This window comes from Gymnoscopelus braueri, assembly GCF_963280865.1.
Source record: "Gymnoscopelus braueri genome assembly, chromosome: 12".
Classification (NCBI taxonomy): domain Eukaryota; kingdom Metazoa; phylum Chordata; class Actinopteri; order Myctophiformes; family Myctophidae; genus Gymnoscopelus; species Gymnoscopelus braueri.
This window is the reverse complement of record NC_137614.1, coordinates 50,473,456-50,495,526: the sequence shown is the minus strand read 5'-3', so window position 1 is coordinate 50,495,526 and position 22,071 is coordinate 50,473,456. Positions and strand designations below refer to the sequence as shown.

The 22,071-nt window shown below is 40.3% G+C and overlaps 2 protein-coding genes across 6 annotated transcripts in view; one reads left to right on the top strand and one right to left on the bottom strand.

The window, feature by feature from the left end:
- The window catches only part of LOC308096204 (suppressor of tumorigenicity 14 protein homolog), a 31,498-nt gene extending 14,998 nt beyond the window's left edge, over positions 1 to 16,500 (bottom strand). Inside the window, exons 1-9 of one of the 3 annotated variants that reach the window (XM_080443536.1) lie at positions 16,112 to 16,500; positions 11,569 to 11,716; positions 10,552 to 10,682; positions 8,678 to 8,748; positions 6,402 to 6,634; positions 5,893 to 5,928; positions 4,459 to 4,687; positions 2,293 to 2,429; positions 1,373 to 1,470 (exon numbers count right to left, since the gene is read on the bottom strand). In XM_080443536.1, coding sequence (XP_080299662.1) covers positions 1,373 to 1,470; positions 2,293 to 2,429; positions 4,459 to 4,687; positions 5,893 to 5,928; positions 6,402 to 6,634; positions 8,678 to 8,748; positions 10,552 to 10,682; positions 11,569 to 11,716; positions 16,112 to 16,147 — 1,119 coding nt within the window. In that variant the 5' untranslated portion in view covers positions 16,148 to 16,500. Of the gene's footprint in view, positions 1 to 1,372; positions 1,471 to 2,292; positions 2,430 to 4,458; positions 4,688 to 5,892; positions 5,929 to 6,401; positions 6,635 to 8,677; positions 8,749 to 10,551; positions 10,683 to 11,459; positions 11,484 to 11,568; positions 11,717 to 16,111 lie in introns of those variants that run through there. The other 2 variants (XM_080443537.1, XM_080443538.1) reach the window with 2 other exon arrangements.
- Positions 16,501 to 21,408: 4,908 nt separating this feature from the next.
- The window catches only part of LOC308096215 (tyrosine-protein phosphatase non-receptor type 7-like), a 31,460-nt gene continuing 30,797 nt past the window's right edge, over positions 21,409 to 22,071 (top strand). For 2 of the 3 annotated variants that reach the window (XM_080443552.1, XM_080443551.1), the window contains exon 1: positions 21,432 to 21,451. The gene's annotated coding sequence lies outside the window, so the exon portion shown is untranslated. Of the gene's footprint in view, positions 21,452 to 22,071 lie in introns of all 3 variants that reach the window. The other variant, XM_080443550.1, reaches the window with a different exon arrangement.

Sequence of the window (22,071 nt, the reverse complement as noted above, 5' to 3'; positions counted from 1 at the left end):
CCCTAATATCGGTTATCGGACCCAGAAATCGGGCTCTACTGAAAACTATGAATGGACCGTTCAAATGACAAAGCGAATGTACCCATGTAGGATGTATCACCCAACCCGATCGCCAGAGGAAACGTTGTCATTGAACGTTTTTCAAATTCCGTGCATAGACAACTGGAAAACCCGAAAATCCGTGCATAGCCGCCTCGCATCTCCCCCATTGTGACTAAACCATTTCGGAGGCGCGCAGTCTCAAGGGAACTGTCGCCACGTAAGGGACCACGAGTGAGCTAAAGCGAGCGAGTTGCCGTCCCGAACGTTGCGACGTTCCCTTGAGCCTACTCAGCGCCGTTTGAGTTACGTACTGATAGGCACAGAATCGTAAATTTTGTTGTGGGGACTGCTCTGCTTCCGGGTTTTTCCGGGTTGCAAGTGGTTACGCCCACCGTGGGACTCGCCGTACATATGCACGGATTTTCGGGGTTTCTAGGCGACTATATTATTGGAGATCAGGCTGATTCACCTGTTTCCTAGGCTGTGTGTTTTCCACTTCCTGTCGATTTGATCCAATGAAATCCAATGAAACTGGTCAGATGACCAATGATATCCAATGAAATCGACAGGAAGTGGAAAACACACAGCCTAGGAAACGGGTGAATACCAGCAGCCATATTATCACTTCCTTCACAGGTGTTACCAATGATACTAATGAAGGCTCTGTTCCATTTAGTGTAGCACAGTGGTTTCCACGACCCCCATAACTCTGAGAGTGTACAAATGGAACCAAATGGACCCTTACAGGTCCATTTGGTTCCATTTGTACACTCTCAGAGTTACACACCCGTAAGGGGCCATTTGGAAGCCCATGAGGGTCCCTGGACCCCAACTTTAGACCCACTGGTGTAGCAGAGTGTTTCCAGTGAGCCAACATGCAACAATATCAGTACCATAGATATAGAAACCTAGATACCTCATTGGCCTCTGTAGTTCGTTGGAGCGACCTGTTTGGTATGGTGGTCGCCATATTTCCGGGGTGCACGGGCACTGGCCAATCACAGCGTGTTGACTACTGGCCAACCACAGCGCGTCTTTTCCAGGACTTGTCAGAATCTAGTTGTCCCGCCCCCACCTGCCTCTGATTGGCCTACTGAACGCCCCATTCTGTGACGCACGCGGAAATTTCCAGCTGCCCCCCCAGAAGCAGAAGAGCCAGAGGAGGCGTCTACCTTTATATGTCTATGATCAGCACCCTGACTCTGTTTGACCAGAATGGAACAGAGTCTTCATTAGTATCATTGGCAACACCTGCGAATGTCTTCACAATATGGCTGCTGTGCATAGGGTGCATTCAGCATTGGGGTCCTAATAAGAATCTTTAGCTTACCTGGATGTCCCACACACAGGTGATTCGTGGAGGGTAGTTAGATGGAAAATATGGAGATGTGAAGGAACCTTTGAGTCCTGACAGAGTACCACCACACTCTACAAAACCACAGTACAAATAAAAACAAGGTCGTTTCAGGAAAAAAATTCACCAAACTTTATACTTTGTTTTTCTTTTTTTTCTTATTTTTTCTTTTTTACCAGATTGCTGTAATCTACAGTAATAACCATTTAAACCCTATATATTCTTTATTGACTGGAGTCTCCCAGGGGTCTATACTAAGGGGTATTTCACTTTATTTTTTTTAATCGTCTACTCAGGCTTTTGGGAGCACCCCGGACCGTTTTTAATTTGCTTGATTCAGTATTTAGATATTTGATATTCATTTTATCAGACACGCCCCCTTTCTATACAAACTCATTGTAATTTCAAACCTCATTTTAACCATGTTAGATTCATCAGAAACACCCTTCCTTGGTTCTGGTGACTGATATTGTCCTTCTAGTACGTGAAGAGACCGTGTTTTTTCAATTACTTTTTTCAGTGTGTCTGATAAAATGAATATTAAATATCTAAATACTGAATCAAGCAACTTAAAAACTGTCTGGGGGGCTCACACCAGCCTGAGTAGACGATAAAATTACCCACAATGTATTTTTGAAAGTGAAATATCCCTTTAAGTTAGCCACCTAGTTTTTTTTCCTCTATACCAAATCTCTTCGCCCCCAAAATAGCAGATTGACAAGCTCACAACGTAACGTGTGCCTATACAGCCGCTGAATGTTTTCCCCAAAATAGAGATGCTAAGGTTTATGTGGTTAGTAATTAGATTACTGTAATCTGATTATTGTCATGCATCTGTGAGATTAATAATTGTAAAGAAGTGAGCGTAATCTCTAAATAGATGGATATGTTCATACTTTGGCTGTTGACAGGGACCTGAGAGTACACGGCTCTGAACCCAGGGAAGTTCTTCTCCTCGCTGGTGACCAGGACCAACAGCATGACGTTCCCCGATGACAGGAAGGACCAGGGAGCCTGGGAATAGCCACACTTCCTGAGGAAAGATAAGATATTTTACAATTTAGACATTTAGTGACCAAGATACAGTATATCTGTATTAGTCAACTAACATCAAGACTGTTGTAACTGATATGTGCTTTTCATTATATTTCATGATGTTGATGTGTATCATATTATGGACAATAACTGTCTGTCTGTCTGTCTGTCTGTCTGTCTGTCTGTCTGTCTGTCTGTCTGTCTGTCTGTCTGTCTGTCTGTCTGTCTGTCTGTCTGTCTGTCTGTCTGTCTGTCTGTCTGTCTATGTGTCTGTCTGTCTGTCTGTCTGTCTGTCTGTCTGTCTGTCTGTCTGTCTGTCTGTCTGTCTGTCTGTCTGTCTGTCTGTCTGTCTGTCTGTCTGTCTGTCTGTCTGTCTGTCTATGTGACTGTCTGTCTGTCAAAAAAAGAGTGCCAGGTTGAAAGTGTTTACAGTAAGCTGCACACTGCTCACAAAGATGTGAGCAGTGGTTTAAAGTAACTAAATACATTTGCTCAAATACTGTGCTTAAGTTTGAGGTATTTTTACTTTACTGGAGTATTTCCCTTTTTCAGTACTTTTACTTCTATTCCACTACATCTCAGAGGCAAATATTGTACTTTTACTCCACTACAATTATTTGAAAATGTTTAGTTACTAGTTACTTATAGATTTGGATTATTATTACAAAATCTACATTAACCACTTCAGCGCTATATGCATTTCGGCCATTTGAAAATAGCAGATCTACAAGCTCACATAGATCTGCCATTTTCAAAAGATTATTATACATTTGAAAACTTGTGAAATGGGACATTCTCATAATGAGTACTTTTACTTTTGTACTTTAAATACATTTTGATACCGATACTTTTGTACTTTTACTCAAGTACATTTTGAATTCCGGACTTTTACTTGTAACAGAGTATTTCTACATTGCAGTATTGATACTGAAGTAAAAAATGTGAGTACTTTTTCCACCACTGATGCTTAGATCTTTTAACTGTCCGATCTGATGGCAGATCGGACACACAGTGTTCTATAGATCTACTCACTCTGTTAACACACGGTGCTCTATGGGAGCCAGGGAGTCATAGATCTTGTAGATCTACTCACTCTGTTAACACGCGGTGCTCAATGGGAGCAGTGGTGGAAAAAGTACTTAAATTCTTTACTTAAGTAAAAGTACCAATACTGCAATATAAAAATACTCTGTTACAAGTAAAAGTCCAAAATTCAAAATTTACTTGAGTAAAAGTACAAAAGTATTGGCATCAAAATGTACTTAAAGTACCAAAAGTAAAAGTACTAAATATTTGAAAATAGCAGATCTACAAGCTCACAACGCATCGCGATGCGACGCGTTGTGAGCTTGTAGATCGGCTATTTTCAAATAGCCTAGGTATAAAATAGGTTAATGTATGTTTCATAATATCATAATTTATATCTGAAAAGTAACTAGTAACTAAAGTTTTTAAATAACAAAATTTTGTTAATGGACCCCAAAATTTGTCTCTGAGATGTAGTGGAGTAGAAGTAAAATTATTGGAAATTGGAAATACTCAAGTAAAGTACAAATACCTCAAAATTGTACTTAAGTACAGTATTTAAGTAAATGTATTTAGTTACTTTCCACCACTGTATGGGAGCCAGGGAGTCATAGATCTTGTAGATCTACTCACTCTGTTAACACACGGTTCTCTCTATAGGAGCCAGGGAGTCATAGATCTTGTAGATCTACTCACTCTGTTAACACACGGTTCTCTATAGGAGCCAGGGAGTCATAGATCTTGTAGATCTACTCACTCTGTTAACACACGGTTCTCTATAGGAGCCAGGGAGTCATAGATCTTGTAGATCTACTCACTCTGTTAACACACGGTTCTCTATGGGAGCCAGGGAGTCATAGATCTTGTAGATCTACTCACTCTGTTAACACACGGTGCTCTATGGGAGCCAGGGAGTCATAGATCTTGTAGATCTACTCACTCTGTTAACACACGGTTCTCTATGGGAGCCAGGGAGTCATAGATCTTGTAGATCTACTCACTCTGTTAACACACGGTGCTCTATGGGAGCCAGGGAGTCATAGATCTTGATGAAGTCCTGCCTGCAGTCGTCCTCCAGGCTGAAGGAGTCAAAGTCCAGCCTGACCCGGTGACCCGGCTCCGCTCTGAGCTTCCACTGCAGGAAGGTGTTGGCTGTGTACGGGGAGTCTGGGAAACCAGGAGACCGGAGCGTCCCGTTCTGACGGGTGTGGATCGGAAACGTCTTCCGGGCTGAAAAACAAACAAAGTGTTAAATATATTATTACACACTATTACACAAGTACTAGTCCATTCTTTATATGAGAAATAGCTTAAAGCAGGGGTCTTCAACGTTTTCAGGCCAAGGACCCCCTAGCTGAGAGAGAGATGAAGCGGGGACCCCCACTACATATTGTATGAAATTGTGTTTCAGATTAAACTTTTTTTGTTTACTTGGTCTGCCCTTTTTTCCCTCTACACCTATACCTCTTTGCCAAAAATAGCCGATCTACAAGCTCACAACGCCTCGCAGCGCGAGGCGTTGTGAGCTTGTAGATCTGCTATTTTTTGGCTAAAGTTCTCCTCAGAAAAGGGGATGCTAGGGTTCAAGTTGTTAAGGTAAATAAAAAAATCCTATCACACAAAGATTTGGCGGACCCCCTGTAGTAACTCTGAGGACCCCCTAGGGGTCCCGGACCCCCTGTTGAAGACCCCTGGCTTAAAGGGATAGTTCACCCCCAAAATGACTTTATTTCTATTGATTAGTTACCCCATGGAGACTTGAATTCATGGATATTTTTTTGTTTTTGTCGCATTCATAAGCCAATAATTTGATGACCAGCAGACCGGTAGGCAGCGGTTCCGGTAGGAGACACAAAGGAGACTCTTTGTGTCTCCTACCGGAACCGCTGCTGGTCATCAAATTATTGTCTTAGGAATGAGACAAAAACTAAAAAATATCCATGAATTCAAGTCTCCATGGGGTGACTAATCGATAGAAATAAAGTCATTTTGGGGGTGAACTATTCCTTTAAAATATATTATTTTCCAAAACGTACAAAGAAATATATAGTTTCATATTGTTTCGTTCTTCTTGGATTTTTATGAAACTGAAAGCACCAACCAAAAGAAAAAGCCACTTGACTGGATATTTAAATCCTTAATTGACTAAAATACCTCATATCAGACAATAGCGTCTATATTGAATATATGTATACAGTTTGTAGATCATTGAATGATAATGATGAATATGATATTTCTTATTTTCTTATTTTTCTTATTTTACCACAAATGTTTTTATGTTTAGAACCATGTAGAACTATGGATAAACTTGCATGTGTGCAACAAATAGAGTATACAGTAACCAAACATTGGTAACCGTACAGTCATTTGATGAGGGAACCTATAGTTTATTCAAGAAATTAAAAACAAATGTTGTGTTTAGAAATACATCTTACCAGTAAATGTTTTCTTGGTCATACGTGGGTCCAAAGCTGAGAAAAGGAAATAATGAGTTTGTGAGCTTATAGATCTGCTGTTTTATATATATATATATTATAATAATAATGATGATAATAAAATGTATGAACATTTTTCAACATTTGTTTTTTTTTATGTTGAAAGTGATTGGACAATGATGGAAATTACATTTCTGTTCATTTTATCCAGCCGTTTGTATACAGATGAATGGAAAACATTTGAACTATTATGCAAAAATAATAGCGACAAGCTCAAATGGATGATGAATGGAGGATTATATTTCAGCTATTTTCAAATAGCTGAAATATAAATGAGGGTTAAAGTGATTGTGATGCTATATGAAATCATTTTACTGGGGACCCACCTGGAACCCCCTGAAGGACCCCTGGGGGTCCCCCGATCCCACTTTGAGAACCACTGGTGTATATGATAACTGTGACAGGCCCTACTGTAGGTCCTACTATAATGTGGAATGCAGTGAACCTACCTCCGGCCACAACGTTTTTGTAGGTCAGAGGGTTTTTGACGACGTTAGGCCTGGTTACTGGTCTGATCAGTAAGCGTCCCTGATGCCTGCCCTGCTGTCCCTCTGGCTCCTCCTCCTCAGGCTCCAGAGCCTCGATGGCCTCGTCCAGAGACCGCACCCTGAACTCTGGGACGTCAAACCGGGACTCGTAGTAGGCCACCACCCCGTCACTGGCTTCAGGACCGTCTCCTTCACTGTACGACACAACAGCAAGTGAGTTAGTCTCTCGCGTAGCCAGACGACTTATTTCACAATCTCTGAATGCTACATAGATATGCTTTGACTCATTTGATGTACAGTAGGACACAGTTACGTGACTGCAAAGAGGGAATGGAGGCGGGACATCCGAATCATGACTGTATGACGGAAGCATTTCAAAATCGAGCGAGTCAACAGTCTGTCCCGAAGCAAGCCAAGTCCTATTTATTGCTGCAACTATGGATTATTTTCTTAGTGATTATTCTATCAATGATTAATTCGATGAATTGAATAAGTGAGCCCATTTATTTTACATGATATAGAAAATCCCATCTGAAAGTCGTCATTAACCCCTTAAAACGGACCTGAGTTGCAAATGTACTTGGTCTGCTCTTGTTTCCTTCTACGCCAAATCTCTTCGTCAAACAATAGCCCATCTGCTATTTTTGGCGTTCCCAAAAACGTTCCCCCCAGAATAGGGATGCTGGGGTTCAAGTGGTTTTTTCGTGCCAAGGACCCCCAAATTGATATGTATGTGGCAGGGCCCCCAGAAGCAAAGATTTGTGTTAAAAAAAAAGTGCCTTTTAGAAAAAATATTGAAAGATTTTCACACAGTTTCAAGATTTAAAAAAAATAGCAGATCTACAAGCTCGTAGCGCGGCACTCGCTTTTTGAATAGCCAAAGTATAACATATGGATAAAGAGTTTAAAATGAGTGAGGCTTTATTAACTAATTTGGGGGTCCCCCGGACCACTGTTATCGGATGATGTCATATCCTTGTTTGAATTAGCATTATTTTACCCATTTATTTTATTTGCCGTTTTAATGTTTGGAACGGGGGGGAGTCTGGTGCAACGCTCAGGTCCTGGACCTGGTGAGATGAAGGAGGAGCCCGGCCAGGAGGCCATCCACAGAGCCTAGTCCCTCCACGTGCCAGAGCCTCTCCTCTCCCCCAGTCCCGGCAGAGTAGTTCCAGAGAAGCGGACTGATAGCGGCTTCACACAATGGTCCCGGGTGCGCACCCCGGACCACATGGCAGATGTTGTGGTAGTGTGAACGTAGCGAACCGTTCCCCGTAACGCATCATCGTACCGTACCCGAAACCACCTTGGGAGGTAGTCTCGGGTCCGATTGCTGCAGAGTCGGGAACGGAACGCGGCAGTGTGAATCCATCCGTACCAAGAGAAGGAAGTGGACTGCTAATCATATATCATTTATGTATTTTTATACACATTATATAGACGCATTATTTTTGCTGGGTTATACCTTCTCATAGTTATACTTGAATGTTGACAAGAAATAATAATCCCGCTAGTGTTTGAGTAGCGCGAGCCGTGAAAAATAATAAACAAAAAACACATGTGTGGCTAACGTATTTATAAGGATAAATACACCAAGGATTAGTCCGTGACGTCACTGCTAAAATACCAAGGATGCGTCCGTGACGCCAATATCATATTAAGACCAGTGCACACTGCACACACTGCTTTGGTTGTGAATTGTTGATCTGTTGTTATTATAACTCAAGACAACGTCAGGAACACAGTCAAACTTTATTATTCACTCCAGAGTGACTTTTCTTCTGTGAATGACATTCTCTCTCCCAAAGCCCCATAGTCCACAGCGCCCCCATGAGGCACATATTTACCATTACTGTTAAATGAAATGGTCTCGAGTCTTGGCCAGTGTGAATGCTGGCCAGCCAAGCGTACTCGGGAACGGTTTGATTCAAACGGACCCAGTCTGAAGCCGCCCTGAGTGGCCCTGTCTTACCCTAAGAGGACTGACCGTGGGTAGCTACTGGGACGAAAGTCAGGGCTTGATCAACCCCGGCTGGGTCACCTGGGCGAGGGTGTATGTTGTTTGCGAGACCCGACACACCCGATGACCCCAGGCTACAACACTGATGATACGTCCCAGGTGCATCCATGTGATGTTTTTTCGTTATGGTAATCAGCTTGTTCAAGGTTACAGTTCTGTAACCCTGTTTGGAAAAGCGCTATGCAAATACATAAACTATCATTAACATGAATCTTACCTGAAGGCTTGAACTGTTGATCCTGTGAAATATCTGCTCAGCTCTGTGTTCTTATCATAAATCAGTTTCAGCTGAAAGGAACGAGGTGACATGTACAGTATATTATTCACACTGTACTGTATGGAAATGGTAAAATGGTGAATGGACTGCATTCGTCTCCGGTAGGAGACTCAAAGAGCCAACTTTGAGTCTCCTACCGGAGGTATTAGCATCTTTCCGCCGGTCATCAAATTATTGGCTTAGGAATGTGACAAAAACTAAAAAAATCTCCACGAATTCAAGGTTTCATTGGGTGTGTAATTGATAGAAAATAAGTCATTTTTTGGGTGAACTATCCCTTTAAGGGTTCAGTATCTCGCTCAAGGACACTTCGACCAGCAGCCAGGAGGAGCTGGGGATTAAACCGGGAACCTTCCGATTCCAAGATGGCCGCTCTCCCTCCTGACCACTGCCACCCCTATGTATGCACTGTGTATATACTCTGTGTACTGTGTACAGTATACTCTATATACTGTATATAAATAGATATCACCTGAGCATTTGTCATTAAATGGACCACAATGGACACATGCTTTTTTTGTGAATTTATCCATTTTAGCGCTTGTAATGGTTACTGTGTACTTTTAACTGATGCCAATAAAAATATTCCATTCAATTGGTAACCATCCACGGGCCACAACAAATGTGTTTATCACATACGTACACACATACGCTTATTTAGTCACAAAGACAACAAGGAAAGAATATTTGATCAGAGCAAAAAAATAACACAAAGCACATCACAGCCTGGATACTTTGCACAGTGAATTGTGTCAGTGTAACTTCATGTAGGTTCAATAATAAATATGGACAACAAACCACCAAAAGATAAGAGATAAGAGAAGTCCAAAGTCAACTTGGGAATCATTTATCTGCATTGTTTGATTGCATTAAAATAATGGTAAGATTATTCAAAATATGTATTAGAGCTACTAATACTGCTTTACATGTTGAAATAAAAAACATAATCTGGCTTTTGCTTTCGTTTTCCCTGGCAATATTGCGAGACAGATAAGATTTCTGCTAGGCAGCCTTATAGAGAAAAGTTATGATAGCTTATCAGATTATAAGCCTATGCATACAATATCTTAAGAATTACAACTCAGGTAACACCTTGAAATGTTGACTTGGTTGTGCTCTGAAGCGGAGGCTTTCTATGTTCACTCGATTATGGAAATCCCCAAAATGTGTGTTGCCCTTTAAATATTATTTGAGCAAGGATGTTTTAACGATTTAAGCAAGGTAATCACAAACACAGCATGCAGAGAGACAGAGTAGTGGCTCAGTAAACTAGGATCACAGGTAACACAATAAACTAGCATCAGTCTAAACCAGTGGTTCTTAAACTTTTTCATGTCAAGGACCTCTAAAATGATATGTATTGGCCGCGGACCCCCATCTCAAAAATATTGTTCCAGGGACCCCCAGAATAGAAGATTTGTGTAAATAATTCAAAATTATTCAACATTTTCCAAACATTGTTAGGATTTTTCAAATAATTTCAAAAATAGCAGATCTACAAGCTCATAGCACGGCAGCTTGTATATCTGCCATTTTTGAATAGCCAAAGTATAAAATATGGTTAATGGTTGAAATGATTGTGATGCTATATTAACTAATTTTGCTGGGGGACACCTTGGTACCCCCTCAAGGACCCCAGGGGGTCCCCGGACCCCACTTTGAGAACCAATGGTCTAAACAATATACAATCAAAACAATAATCTGTACATTGAAACTAAAGGATACCAGGTAAGCAATGAACCTCCCATCTGTCTAAAATAACATGCTATCTAAATGACATTTTAACCTTGACCTGAGCTGTGATAAAAACTGACCTGTGTGTTGACCAGTGAGGCCAGAGCTTTAAACTCCTGGCTGTCTGGGTCTTCATAAGCATCTGTAAACCTCCTGTCGGATATCCCCATGGAGCCGATGTAAACCTTCCTCACGCTCACATCTCTGCGCACTGAAACACACACACACACACACACACACACACACACACACACACACACACACACACACACACACACACACACACACACACACACACACACACCTGCATGTTGACATGTTCTGCTGAAGCTCACACACTTTACCTGTGAATAAGATGTGCTATGAAAATATTAACATGACAGAGTGACTCACCACGTATAACTAATTAAAACAATACATTATAAATGCTATTACTATGTAACAATTACAGGAATATTATTACAGGTCATGGAATATATGCACATATATAATGTGCATGTGTGTTTTTACTGGGTTTTTAACTATACTGTATATATGAGTATACAGTATATTTTTATCTTCATTTTGTAGCTTGTTGAACGCATCCGTCAGGGATCACACTTTTTAGTGACGTTGAACTTCAGTTGAACAAACATTCTATTCTCTATTCTAAATAGAACCAAATATCACAATTCAACTGAAAATTTCAACTTTGCAGTCTTGCAGACATATGTATATATGTAATATATACATAGGCTTACATATATGTATATATGTAATATATACATAGGCTTACGTAAGCCTTCTGAAGGGAAGTTTAAAAGGCCAGGTTTTCCCCAGCTTCAGTGTGGCTTCCTTCTTTCTACTGCAGCCAGAGTGCCTACCAACCTGACACTCTTTGTAGAACTCTGTTTGTTTAAGATGTTCAGAGTTTTTAACAGCCTAGGTTTTCATAGGGGTGGGTAGCCTTTATTTTGTTTGTTTGTTTGATTGTTTGTTTGTTTCTTACAGTGGAAGTGCCAGACCAGTAGTCCAGACAGACAGACAGACAGACAGACAGACAGACAGACAGACAGACAGACAGACAGACAGACAGACAGACAGGTACATATACTTACAGTGGAAGTGCCAGACCAGCAGTCCGGTCACCAGAGCCAGAGCCGCGGCTGCAGCCACCAGACCCACACCCAGCCACAGCTTCCTCGTCTTCTCCACATGTTTGTGGTCAGAAGTTTGCAGCTCAGCAGCGTCCCAACCAGTGCTCTGCTACACACACACACACACACACACACACACACACACACACACACACACACACACACACACACACACACACACACACACACACACACACACACACACACACACACACACTACATTATTCACTGTCCTACACAGACCACGGAAGACACCACACACTACATCCAGTAGATAAGAAAACGTTAAATGCAGAAACAATAATTTAACACTTTTACTTGAGAGCGTAAAATGAAACCAAATGGACCCATAAGGGTCCATTTGGTTTCATTTTATGCTCTCAAGAGTTAAAGATCTATAAGGGTCCATTTGGTTTCATTTTATGCTCTCAAAAGTTAAAGATCTATAAGGGTCCATCCTAGTTATTTTGAAGCACTTATCGTTGGTTTTCTTCTAACTCTATTTAAATGACCATTTGCTCCTAAATTGTAAATCAACAGATGTATCTATTCTACAATTGGTTCATGTTTATTACATCGGTTTATAAACATTATTGTGTGTGTGTGTGTGTGTGTGTGTGTGTGTGTGTGTGTGTGTGTGTGTGTGTGTGTGTGTGTGTGTGTGTGTGTGTGTGTGTGTGTGTGTGTGTGTGTGTGTGTGTAGTGTGCGTGTTCCATGTGTGTGTGGAATGTGACAGCGCTGCTACTCTACGTCTGTAGTGAACATGTCGACTCCAGTCCCACAACCTCCTGGCTTTAACCGTGTATGTTTTTATGTACATACAGTACATATCATTTTTAACTCAAATCTTTGCTTCTGGGGATTCTACAAATGTCTTCTAAGTTTGTTTTTTCGTTTGTTTCTTACTTATGTTGCTATACCAGTGGTTCTCAAAAAAATGTCATGTCAAGGAAGACCCAAATGATATGTATTTTTTCGCTTAACTAATGATTAACTAATGATGTTAATGATGAATTACAAGGAATTCATGATGAAGTGATGCTTAATTAAAGCTTAAATAATGCTTAAATAATGTATTAATTAATCATCAATATGCTCTATGCACAGCAGCCATATTGGAAATAAATTGGGCCTCTTCTTACTTCCTTCACAGGTGTTACCAATTATACTAATTAAGGCTCTGTTCCATTCTGGTCAAACAGACTCTGTGCTGACATTGTACATGTTGGCTCACTGGACACACTTGAGGGGGTTCCAAATGGCCCCTTGCGGGTGTGTAACTCTGAGAGTGTACAAAATGGAACCAAATGGACCCGTAAGGGTCCATTTGGTTCCATTTGTACACTCTCAGAGTTATGGGGTCCTAGAAATTAAAAGGTTTTGAGAACCACTGTGCTACACGAAATGGAACAGAGCCTTCATTAGTATCATTGGTAACACCTGTAAAGGAAGTAAGGAAGAGGCCCAATTTCCGTCCAATATGGTTGCTGTGTATAGAGCCTATTAAGCGTTAATTACGGGTACCTTATGAGCTAGTGTTACCCTCCTCCCCCCTCCTGTGCTCCTTTCACTGAGTTTCTGAGTTCTGACCTCCAAGGGCGATCAAGGGCATGACACGCCCTTACCTTCAGGACATGATCCACCCTTCAACCCTTAGATCAGCGATACTGCAGGACGTCTGTCCCTCCCCTCCCCTCCCTACCACACCCTATAGCCCAGTGGTTCTCAACCTGTGGGTCGGGACCCACAGGTTGCGGGTCCCCACATGATTTTGGGAAGGTCCCCAGATGACAGTGAAGTGACAATCTAAGGACTTTTAAGACCATTCTAATACCTAAAAAAAATTAAAAGAAGAAAATAAAAAGACCCAAAAGCATATACACTATAATAAAATACAATAAAAACTGGTCAAACATTGGACAAATTGTCAAATAATATAAGAAGGAGGAAGAAATTGTGAAAATAGCCTTGTTGTGTTGTTGTGAGCTTGTAGATCTGCTATTTTCACAATATTTATCTGTGGAACCAAGTCAAACAAAATTTAATGCCTCAACTTCTACATCACATCACTTGTCAGGGTGTGGGGGGGGGGGGTCCCCAGTTCACATTTTGGGGGTCACGGTCTGAAAAGGTTGCACTCTCAAGAGTTAAAGATCTATAAAGGTCCATTTGGTTACCAACTCTCCATCATTTAGCTGGGGACCACCTGGAACCCCATCAAGGACCACTGGTTGAGAACCAGTGGTTTGGACAGATGCTAGGTGTTTACTTGGTATAGTTATTTTGAAGCACTTATAATTGGTTTTCTTTGAACCCCTGTTTAAAGGGATAGTTCGCACCAAAAAAATATTTTTTCCTATCGATTAGTCACCCCATGGAGACTTGAATTCATGGATATTTTTTAGTTTTTGTCTCATTCCTAAACCAATGATTTGATGACCGGCAGCGGTTCTGGTAGGAGACACAAAGAGTCTCCTTTGTGTCTCCTACCGGGACCGCTGCCTACCGGTCCGCTGGTCATCACATTTTTGGCTTAGGAATGAGACAAAAACAAAAAAATATCTATGAATTCAAGTCTCTATGGGGTGATTAATCGATAGGAAAAAATACATTTTTGGGGTGAACTATCCCTTTAAGTGACCATTTGCCCTAGAGTCATTAACGCGACCATGTTTATTACATTGGTTTATAAACATTATTATACATTATTATGAATACCTCCAGGTGTTTTGTAAGGGCATGGTTCAAATGTTCAATAAAACTATAGCCTGCTCATATTGGCTTATTACGTGTGTGTGTGTGTGTGTGTGTGTGTGTGTGTGTGTGTGTGTGTGTGTGTGTGTGTGTGTGTGTGTGTGTGTGTGTGTGTGTGTGTGTGTGTGTGTGTGTGTGTGTGTGTGTGTGTGTGTGTGTGTGTGTGTGTGTGTGCCATGTGTGTTGTGAGACATACAGAATTTTTTTTATATCCATAATAAAGTAAATTTTATTTAAGTAGCTACAGTAGCCCACTCAAAACCACTAAATATACTTCATTACTGTCCACCACTTGACGGACAAAATGACAAAATGAATAACAATTAGCCTAGATGCTAGTATTGATCCATGAACCAGCAGTGGTGTAAAGTAACTAAGTACATTTACTCAAGTACTGTACTTAAGTAAAATTTTGAGGTATTTTTGACCAATTATATTATTTCCAATTTCAGTACTTTTACTTCTACTCCACTACATCTCAGAGACAAATTTTATACTTTTACTCCACTACAATTATTTGAAAACTTTACTAGTTACTTTTGAGATTTTGATTATAATTACAAAACATACATTAACTACTCCACCCCCATATACATTTTGGCCATTTAAAATCCGATCCACAAGCTCACAATGAGTCGCGACGTGAATGCATTGTGAGCTTGTAGATCAAAAGATGTTTATACATTTTAGACGTTTGGAAAACTTGTGAAATGGTACATTCTGCATAATGAGTACTTTTACTTTTGGTAAATTAAGTACGTTTTGATGCCAATACTTTTGTGCTTTCACTCAAGCAGATTTTGAATTCCAGACTTTTACTTGTAACAGAGTATTTCGACTACATTGCAGTAGTATTGATACTTTTACTCCAATTGTCTATACTTTTACTTTCTACTCCAGAGGCAAATATTGTACTTTTACTCCACTACAATTATTTGAAGACTTTAGTTACTAGTTACTTTGCAGATATGCATTATAAAACATACATGAACCACTTTAGCCCTATTTTATACCTTTTATGCCATTTGAAAATAGCAGATCTACAAGCTCACAACGCGCGTTGTGAGCTTGTAGATCTGCTATTTTCAAACATTTTAGTAGTTTTACTTTTGGTACTTTGAGTATTGATTGACTGATTGAATACTTTATTTAGAAAGACATGGTAAAAGTACATGGAAGTACAATTCACAATACAAGGTCCTCTAAACTGGATCGCTCATAAAAGCACTTTTTAAAATGAGTTCCCCGTGCACTCAAATCATGATGACATTTAAGAAGACATACAAATACACACTATGCAGAACGTCATACAATCAGCTTACAGGTTACTGGTATGAAAAACAAGAAATTTGTACAATAAACAGATTTAGGAGGAGGGGAGGGGGGGGGGGGGGGGTAGGTTAAGACTTTGACAGGGGCCAGCTTGGAATTGCAGCCTCCTGAATGTGATTCTTTAGGGCAGTTTTGAAAGTGAGTAGGGTTTTACACTCCTTTACTCCTTTGGGTACATTTTGATACCAATACTTTTGTACTTTCACTCAAGTACATTTTTAATTCCAGACTTTTTACTCGTAACAGAGTATTTCTACATTGCAGAAGTATTGATACTTTTACTTAAGTAAAACATGTGAGTACTTTTCCCACCAGAGTGGTGTAATAAGTGTGTAATAGTGTATTGTAATGGTTTCTTTTCTTCTTTTATCTTGCAGGACAGGTGCTGCGCCCTGTGGGCTGATTACGTCACAGTACCTGTGGTATCGAGCTGAATTTGGTTCCAGAATCCATGGTGATCTGATGGATCCACTTTTACACCTCCTCCAAGATAGATGTTCTCCTGACGGATCCTTAGGTATTCCTCTCTACCACAACGACCCAGCTTCTACCGATCAAACACCCCGGTCATTGTTGTTCCTCTCTCTGTGAGGTGACAACACGACAGGTGTATCCACATAGATCGTCCAAAAAGCAACAATTCCGCGAATTTAATGCTAGAAATGAATAGACTACAGTTATGCTAATCTGTATGGAAAAACATAGCTCTGAGTAAAAAAGTGATCGTTAATATAGTTAAGTGTAAAAGTGCATGAATAAGGCGACAGAACGGAGCAGAAGGCAGAGTGTGTGTGTGACACCACACTGACACCCGAGACACTAGAACCAAGGTTTATCAAAAGAAGGTTGGGTCAACTACGTCACTCATTACCTTTACTGGAACGAGGAAACAAACCTGTCCTGCGGACGCAAGTGTTTCACTTACACTTGATCACCACCAGGGGTCGCCTCTTGCGTTTCTTATTGAGTCTCCTTTTTTTTTGCCTGAGCTTATTTGTGAGCTATTAGAGTTATTTCCTAGTTATTCGTTTGTTCTCTGTTGTTGTGCTATTTTACTTCTTTACTTATTTTCCCCTTTATTTAGTCCTTTTCATAGTTGAATGTTTGTTATGTTGACAGTATGAACACAGTCCTCTGGGCTGTGTGTGGGGGGGGATATGGGGAGGAAAATAAAAGAGAAAAAGGGGGGGGGGTATTTAAATTTGTCTTTCTCTCTTGACACTCTAAACCAGCGGTCTTCAACGTTTTCAGGCCAAGGACCCCTTGGCTGAGAGAGAGAGAGAGATGAAGCAGGGACCCCCCCCACTATAAAATTGTGTTGTAAATTAAACATTTTCATAGATTTCTTAGACAGCTTCATAGACTTTGACAGCACTATCATCAGCGTATGTTCGATTAATGTGTATTTTCAGACATTTAACCACTCGAATCGTCAATACTTAGTCTTTTTTTCCCCCTCTACACCAAACCTCTTTGTCAAAAATAGCAGATCTACAAGCGCACAACACCTCGCAGCTCGAGGCGTTATGAGCTTGTAGATCTGCTATTTTTGGCTAATGTTCCACTCCGAATAGGATGCTGGGGTTCAATTGGTTCATGTAAAAAAAAACATGATCCTATCACACAAATATTTAGCAGCCCCCCTGTAGTAACTCTGAGGGGTGAGGACCCCCTAGGGGTCCCGGACCCCCTGTTGAAGACCCCTGCTGTAAACAAACCCTTTTCTGAAATGAATTTTTTTTAATTAAAAAATAAGAAAAAATAGTTATTTCTTATAAAGCCATTTATTAAAGCTCGTGGTTTATTCTTTTCCTGATCAAATCACCAGATATTATTTGATGATTATCTCATTAGTAAATGTTCATGTCATGAGTTTTACACTAGAGGACACAGTTGGCCTAGATATGCAGTTGGTATATGAGGGGCTTACCACTTTTGTACCGGATTAAAGGATCATAAAAGAAAACAAGGTGTTTTCACCTTAATTTCCACCTGTTGGCATGTTCCTATATACACAGGTAGTTTCAGAATGCAGGACAGGTTGTAGTAAAGTGAGTTTGGTGAATATTATGTTTCCCACTGCTGTTGTGCAGCACAGATACTCCCTCAGGCTGAGAGAGAGGCTATCACTAGATGGATCTGTTTTCTTTATCTTTTTTTTAATCATTCAAGTTTTTTGCAGTACTCAAATATAGCAATACCACAATATAAAAATCCTCTGTTACAAGTAAAAGGCCTGTGTTCAAAATGTTACTTGAGTAAAAGTAGAAAAGTATTGGCATCAAAATATACTTAAAATACCAAAAGTAAAAGTACTAATATTTGAAAATAGCCGATCTACAAGCTCACATCGCGTCGCGACTCGCGATGCGACACGTTGTGAGCTTGTAGATCGGCTATTTTCAAATAGTCTATGTATAAAATAGGGCTGAAGTGGTTAATATATGTTTTATAATATAATTTATATCTGCAAAGTAACTAAAGTTTTCAAATAATTGTAGTGGAGTAGAAGTAAAAGTATTGCAAATTGGAAATACTCTAGTAAAGTAAAAAGTAACTCAGAATTGTTCTTAAGTACAGTATTTAAGTTCATGTACTTAGTTACTTTCCACCCCTGTTTTTTTTTTTGTATTATTATTATTGTTATAAAAAATATTTCACTTCACATAAAGGCCCTTCAACAGTGTAAAAATGTCACAGGACGGATTAACAGCCACAGCAGCCATACCATAGAGACATAAAACGAAAGCTGCGACAAAACATGGTACATACGACAAAACATGGTACATAGATGGGTTTCCGCGCGACGTCATCACAGAGCAGAGTGTGCATTCTGCGCATGCGGGAGGTAGAACGACCCGGAAGTGCCATTCACTCTATTGTTATTTTCGGGATTTAGATAGGCATAATGCTGCTATTATAGGCAGAATAGGCATAATGCTGCTATTATATACAGACAGATCCAACTTCCGACAAATCATTTTTATTGAGTAAAGAAGATATTACAAACTGCATCATTTAATCTACTTTCATTAAACCCGGTGAAGACCATTTATTTTATCAATGTACAGTGGCCAGAGATGCTGCGGGTAATAGCGCCCTCTACAGGCTCTTCCCTCCACTGCGCGCGCATCATCCTCAATGTTTACAAACGGGAAACCCATCTATACGACAAAACATGGTACATACGACAAAACATGGTACAAACGACAAAACATGGTACATACGACAAAACATGGTACATACGACAAAACATGGTACATACGACAAAACATGGTACATACGACAAAACATGGTACAAACGACAAAACATGGTACATACGACAAAACATGGTACATACGACAAAACATGGTACAAACGACAAAACAAAGCAAAACAGGAACAAAAAAAACATGTGAGGAACACAAGGAAATGTGTCTGTTTTGAGTGGATGCTGATGTTTTTAGTTGGTCATTTGGGGTCCCCCATTTGGGGTCCCCAACGTTTCCATGCCAAGAAACATTGCATTTAGAAACATTACAGCTAAGTCTTTATATTAGAAACATTACAGCTTAAAGAGGATTTTATATTAGAAACATTACAGCTAAGTCTTTATATTAGAAACATTACAGCTTAAAGAGGATTTTATATTAGAAACATTACAGCTAAGTCTTTATATTAGAAACATTACAGCTTAAAGAGGATTTTATATTAGAAACATTACAGCTAAGTCTTTATATTAGAAACATTACAGCTTAAAGAGGATTTTATATTAGAAACATTACAGCTAAGTCTTTATATTAGAAACATTACAGCTTAAAGAGGATTTTATATTAGAAACATTACAGCTATGCCTTTATAGTAGAAACATTACAGCTTAAAGCGGCACTATGTGTAACTTTTTTAAGTAAATAAAATGAAATGTTGTCCAATCTGTATGGTAGAGTATGTTAATAGAATATAACTTATACAATTGGGGTGGTTTTTATTTAGTCTCCCTGCTCTTCTATTGAGACATCTAGATCATGTCAAAGGTCATGATGTCTCACCTAGACACAGGATCTGACACGATTTCTCACCCGAAGGTCAAGATTCAATTTATCCCCTGAGCAAGCAGTCAGACTCTATTAGCTCAATGGTAGAAATGTCGGCACTTGTGCAGGAAACCAGGTTAAAATTCGGGTTAATAATAATATCTCGAATTTATAAGGCGCTTTTCTTTTTATTTCCTTCTTTAAAAAATTTAGGCTTTTACCCCTTTTTTCTCCCCAATTTAGTCGTCCCACTAGGAGGACGTAGAGCCTTCATCCTACTCCTCCCGCCCAACACTCCCCGCTGACAGGCTCCGCCCCCAGCCCGTAGGGGTACGTGCAATGACCAATATCACCCTCCTCCTCCCCGCCTCCCTCCTCCTGAACACTGGTCAATAGGCTGTATGCACAGCAGCCATATTGGAAAGAAATTGGGCCTCTTCTTACTTCCATATAACTCCATCCCAAAAAAAATAAAAATAAACCCCGGAAGTCTCGCTAGACGAGATTGAAATCTCATCTAGCGAGACTTCCGTTTTTTTTTTTTTTAAAAGCAATTAAAATATGCGATCTAGCGCAAGGCCTATTGGCACACGTTTTAAGCTGTGGCGGACCCGGGATGGAGTTATGAAATGTTTCTACTGTAGCATTCATTCTAAGATATCATAACATCATAGATAACGTAAGAAAACCATGGTCCAAAATTCCCCTTTAACATGGGGGGCATGAGAAAACAACAAGGAAAAACAACTTTATTGTGGGGGAAAGCACTAAGAAGAGGCTAAGACTAAGGAATAAAAGCAATAAGAACAGTGGAATGATGAGAAGGAGGAGGGGGGGGGTGGAGTTAGTAGGAAAGCCTTATTGAAGAGGTGGGTTTTGAGGGTGGTGGGTAGAAGGGGAAAGTTACATAGTGCAGCTTTAAAGAGGGATTTTATATTAGAAACATTACAGCTGACAGACTATATGTATTATAAAACATTACAGTGAAACTGTACAGTTAAAAGGCAGCTGCAGAAATCATGTTGTATTCTCCTGTGATGGAAGCCTGCAGCAAAAACACAACACACACACACACACACACACACACACACACACACACACACACACACACACACACACACACACACACACACACACACACACACACACACACACACACACACACACACACACACACACTCATACGCACAACACGTGCACATACACTTTTTATCTTCTTACTGTACTTTCATATTTTTCTGTCCTCCTAAGTCTCTTTCGTGCCGCTTTTGATTGTATGAATATAAAATCAATAGAATATAAAAACAAAAAACACATGCACGCACACACAGACACATGTACTCATGCATGTTTCTGTGTATATAGCCTACTGTAAGGTATGTGTTTGTGTGTGTGTGTGTGTGTGTGTGTGTGTGTGTGTGTGTGTGTGTGTGTGTGTGTGTGTGTGTGTGTGTGTGTGTGTGTGTGTGTGTGTGTGTGTGTGTGTGTGTGTGTATGTGCGCGTGCGTGCGCGCGTGTGTGTGTGTGTGTGTGTGTGTGTGTGTGTGTGTGTGTGTGTGTGTGTGTGTGTGTGTGTGTGTGTGTGTGTGTGTGTGTGTGTGTGTGTGTGTGTGTGTGTGTGTGTGTGTGTGTGTGTGTGTGTGCGTGGGTGGGTGGGTGCATAAGAGGAAGTGTTGGTTAGAGTAAAGTGTCAAACTGAAGACAGAAAGTGCAGACGTGAACCAACGACAGCAGAAACACAAGGTAACACAGGGTTATTTATTTGTGCTTTTACTAATACCACAGTTACTACGATTTGAATTTGTCACAGTGTCTCGGTACAAGGATCTAGGTATTTGAAAGTTGCAAACTTGACAATTGTTTAGTATAAAACTTCTAGGAAAAAACTTAGTTTTTTACCAACCTGTATTTTAGAGCATTGGTTCTCAAAGTTGGGTCCGGGGACCCCCAGGGGTCCTTGAGGGAGTTCCAGGGGGTCCCCAGCTAAATGTTGGATAGTTAGGAACCAAATGGACCCTTATGGGTCTGTAACTCAGAGAGTGTATACAAATGGAACCAAATGGACCCTTATGGGTCTGTAACTCAGAGAGTGTATACAAATGGAACCAAATGGACCCTTATGGGTCTGTAACTCAGAGAGTGTATACAAATGGAACCAAATGGACCCTTATGGGTCTGTAACTCAGAGAGTGTATACAAATGGAACCAAATGGACCCTAACGGGTCCATTTGGTTCCATTTGTACACTCTCAGAGTTAAATTAACATTGATTTTACGATATAAATTGGGGTCCCAGAGATAGAAATGCCATTAAATGGTGGTCCTTAGCCTAATGCATGTCAACCTGGGGGTCCTTGAAATTA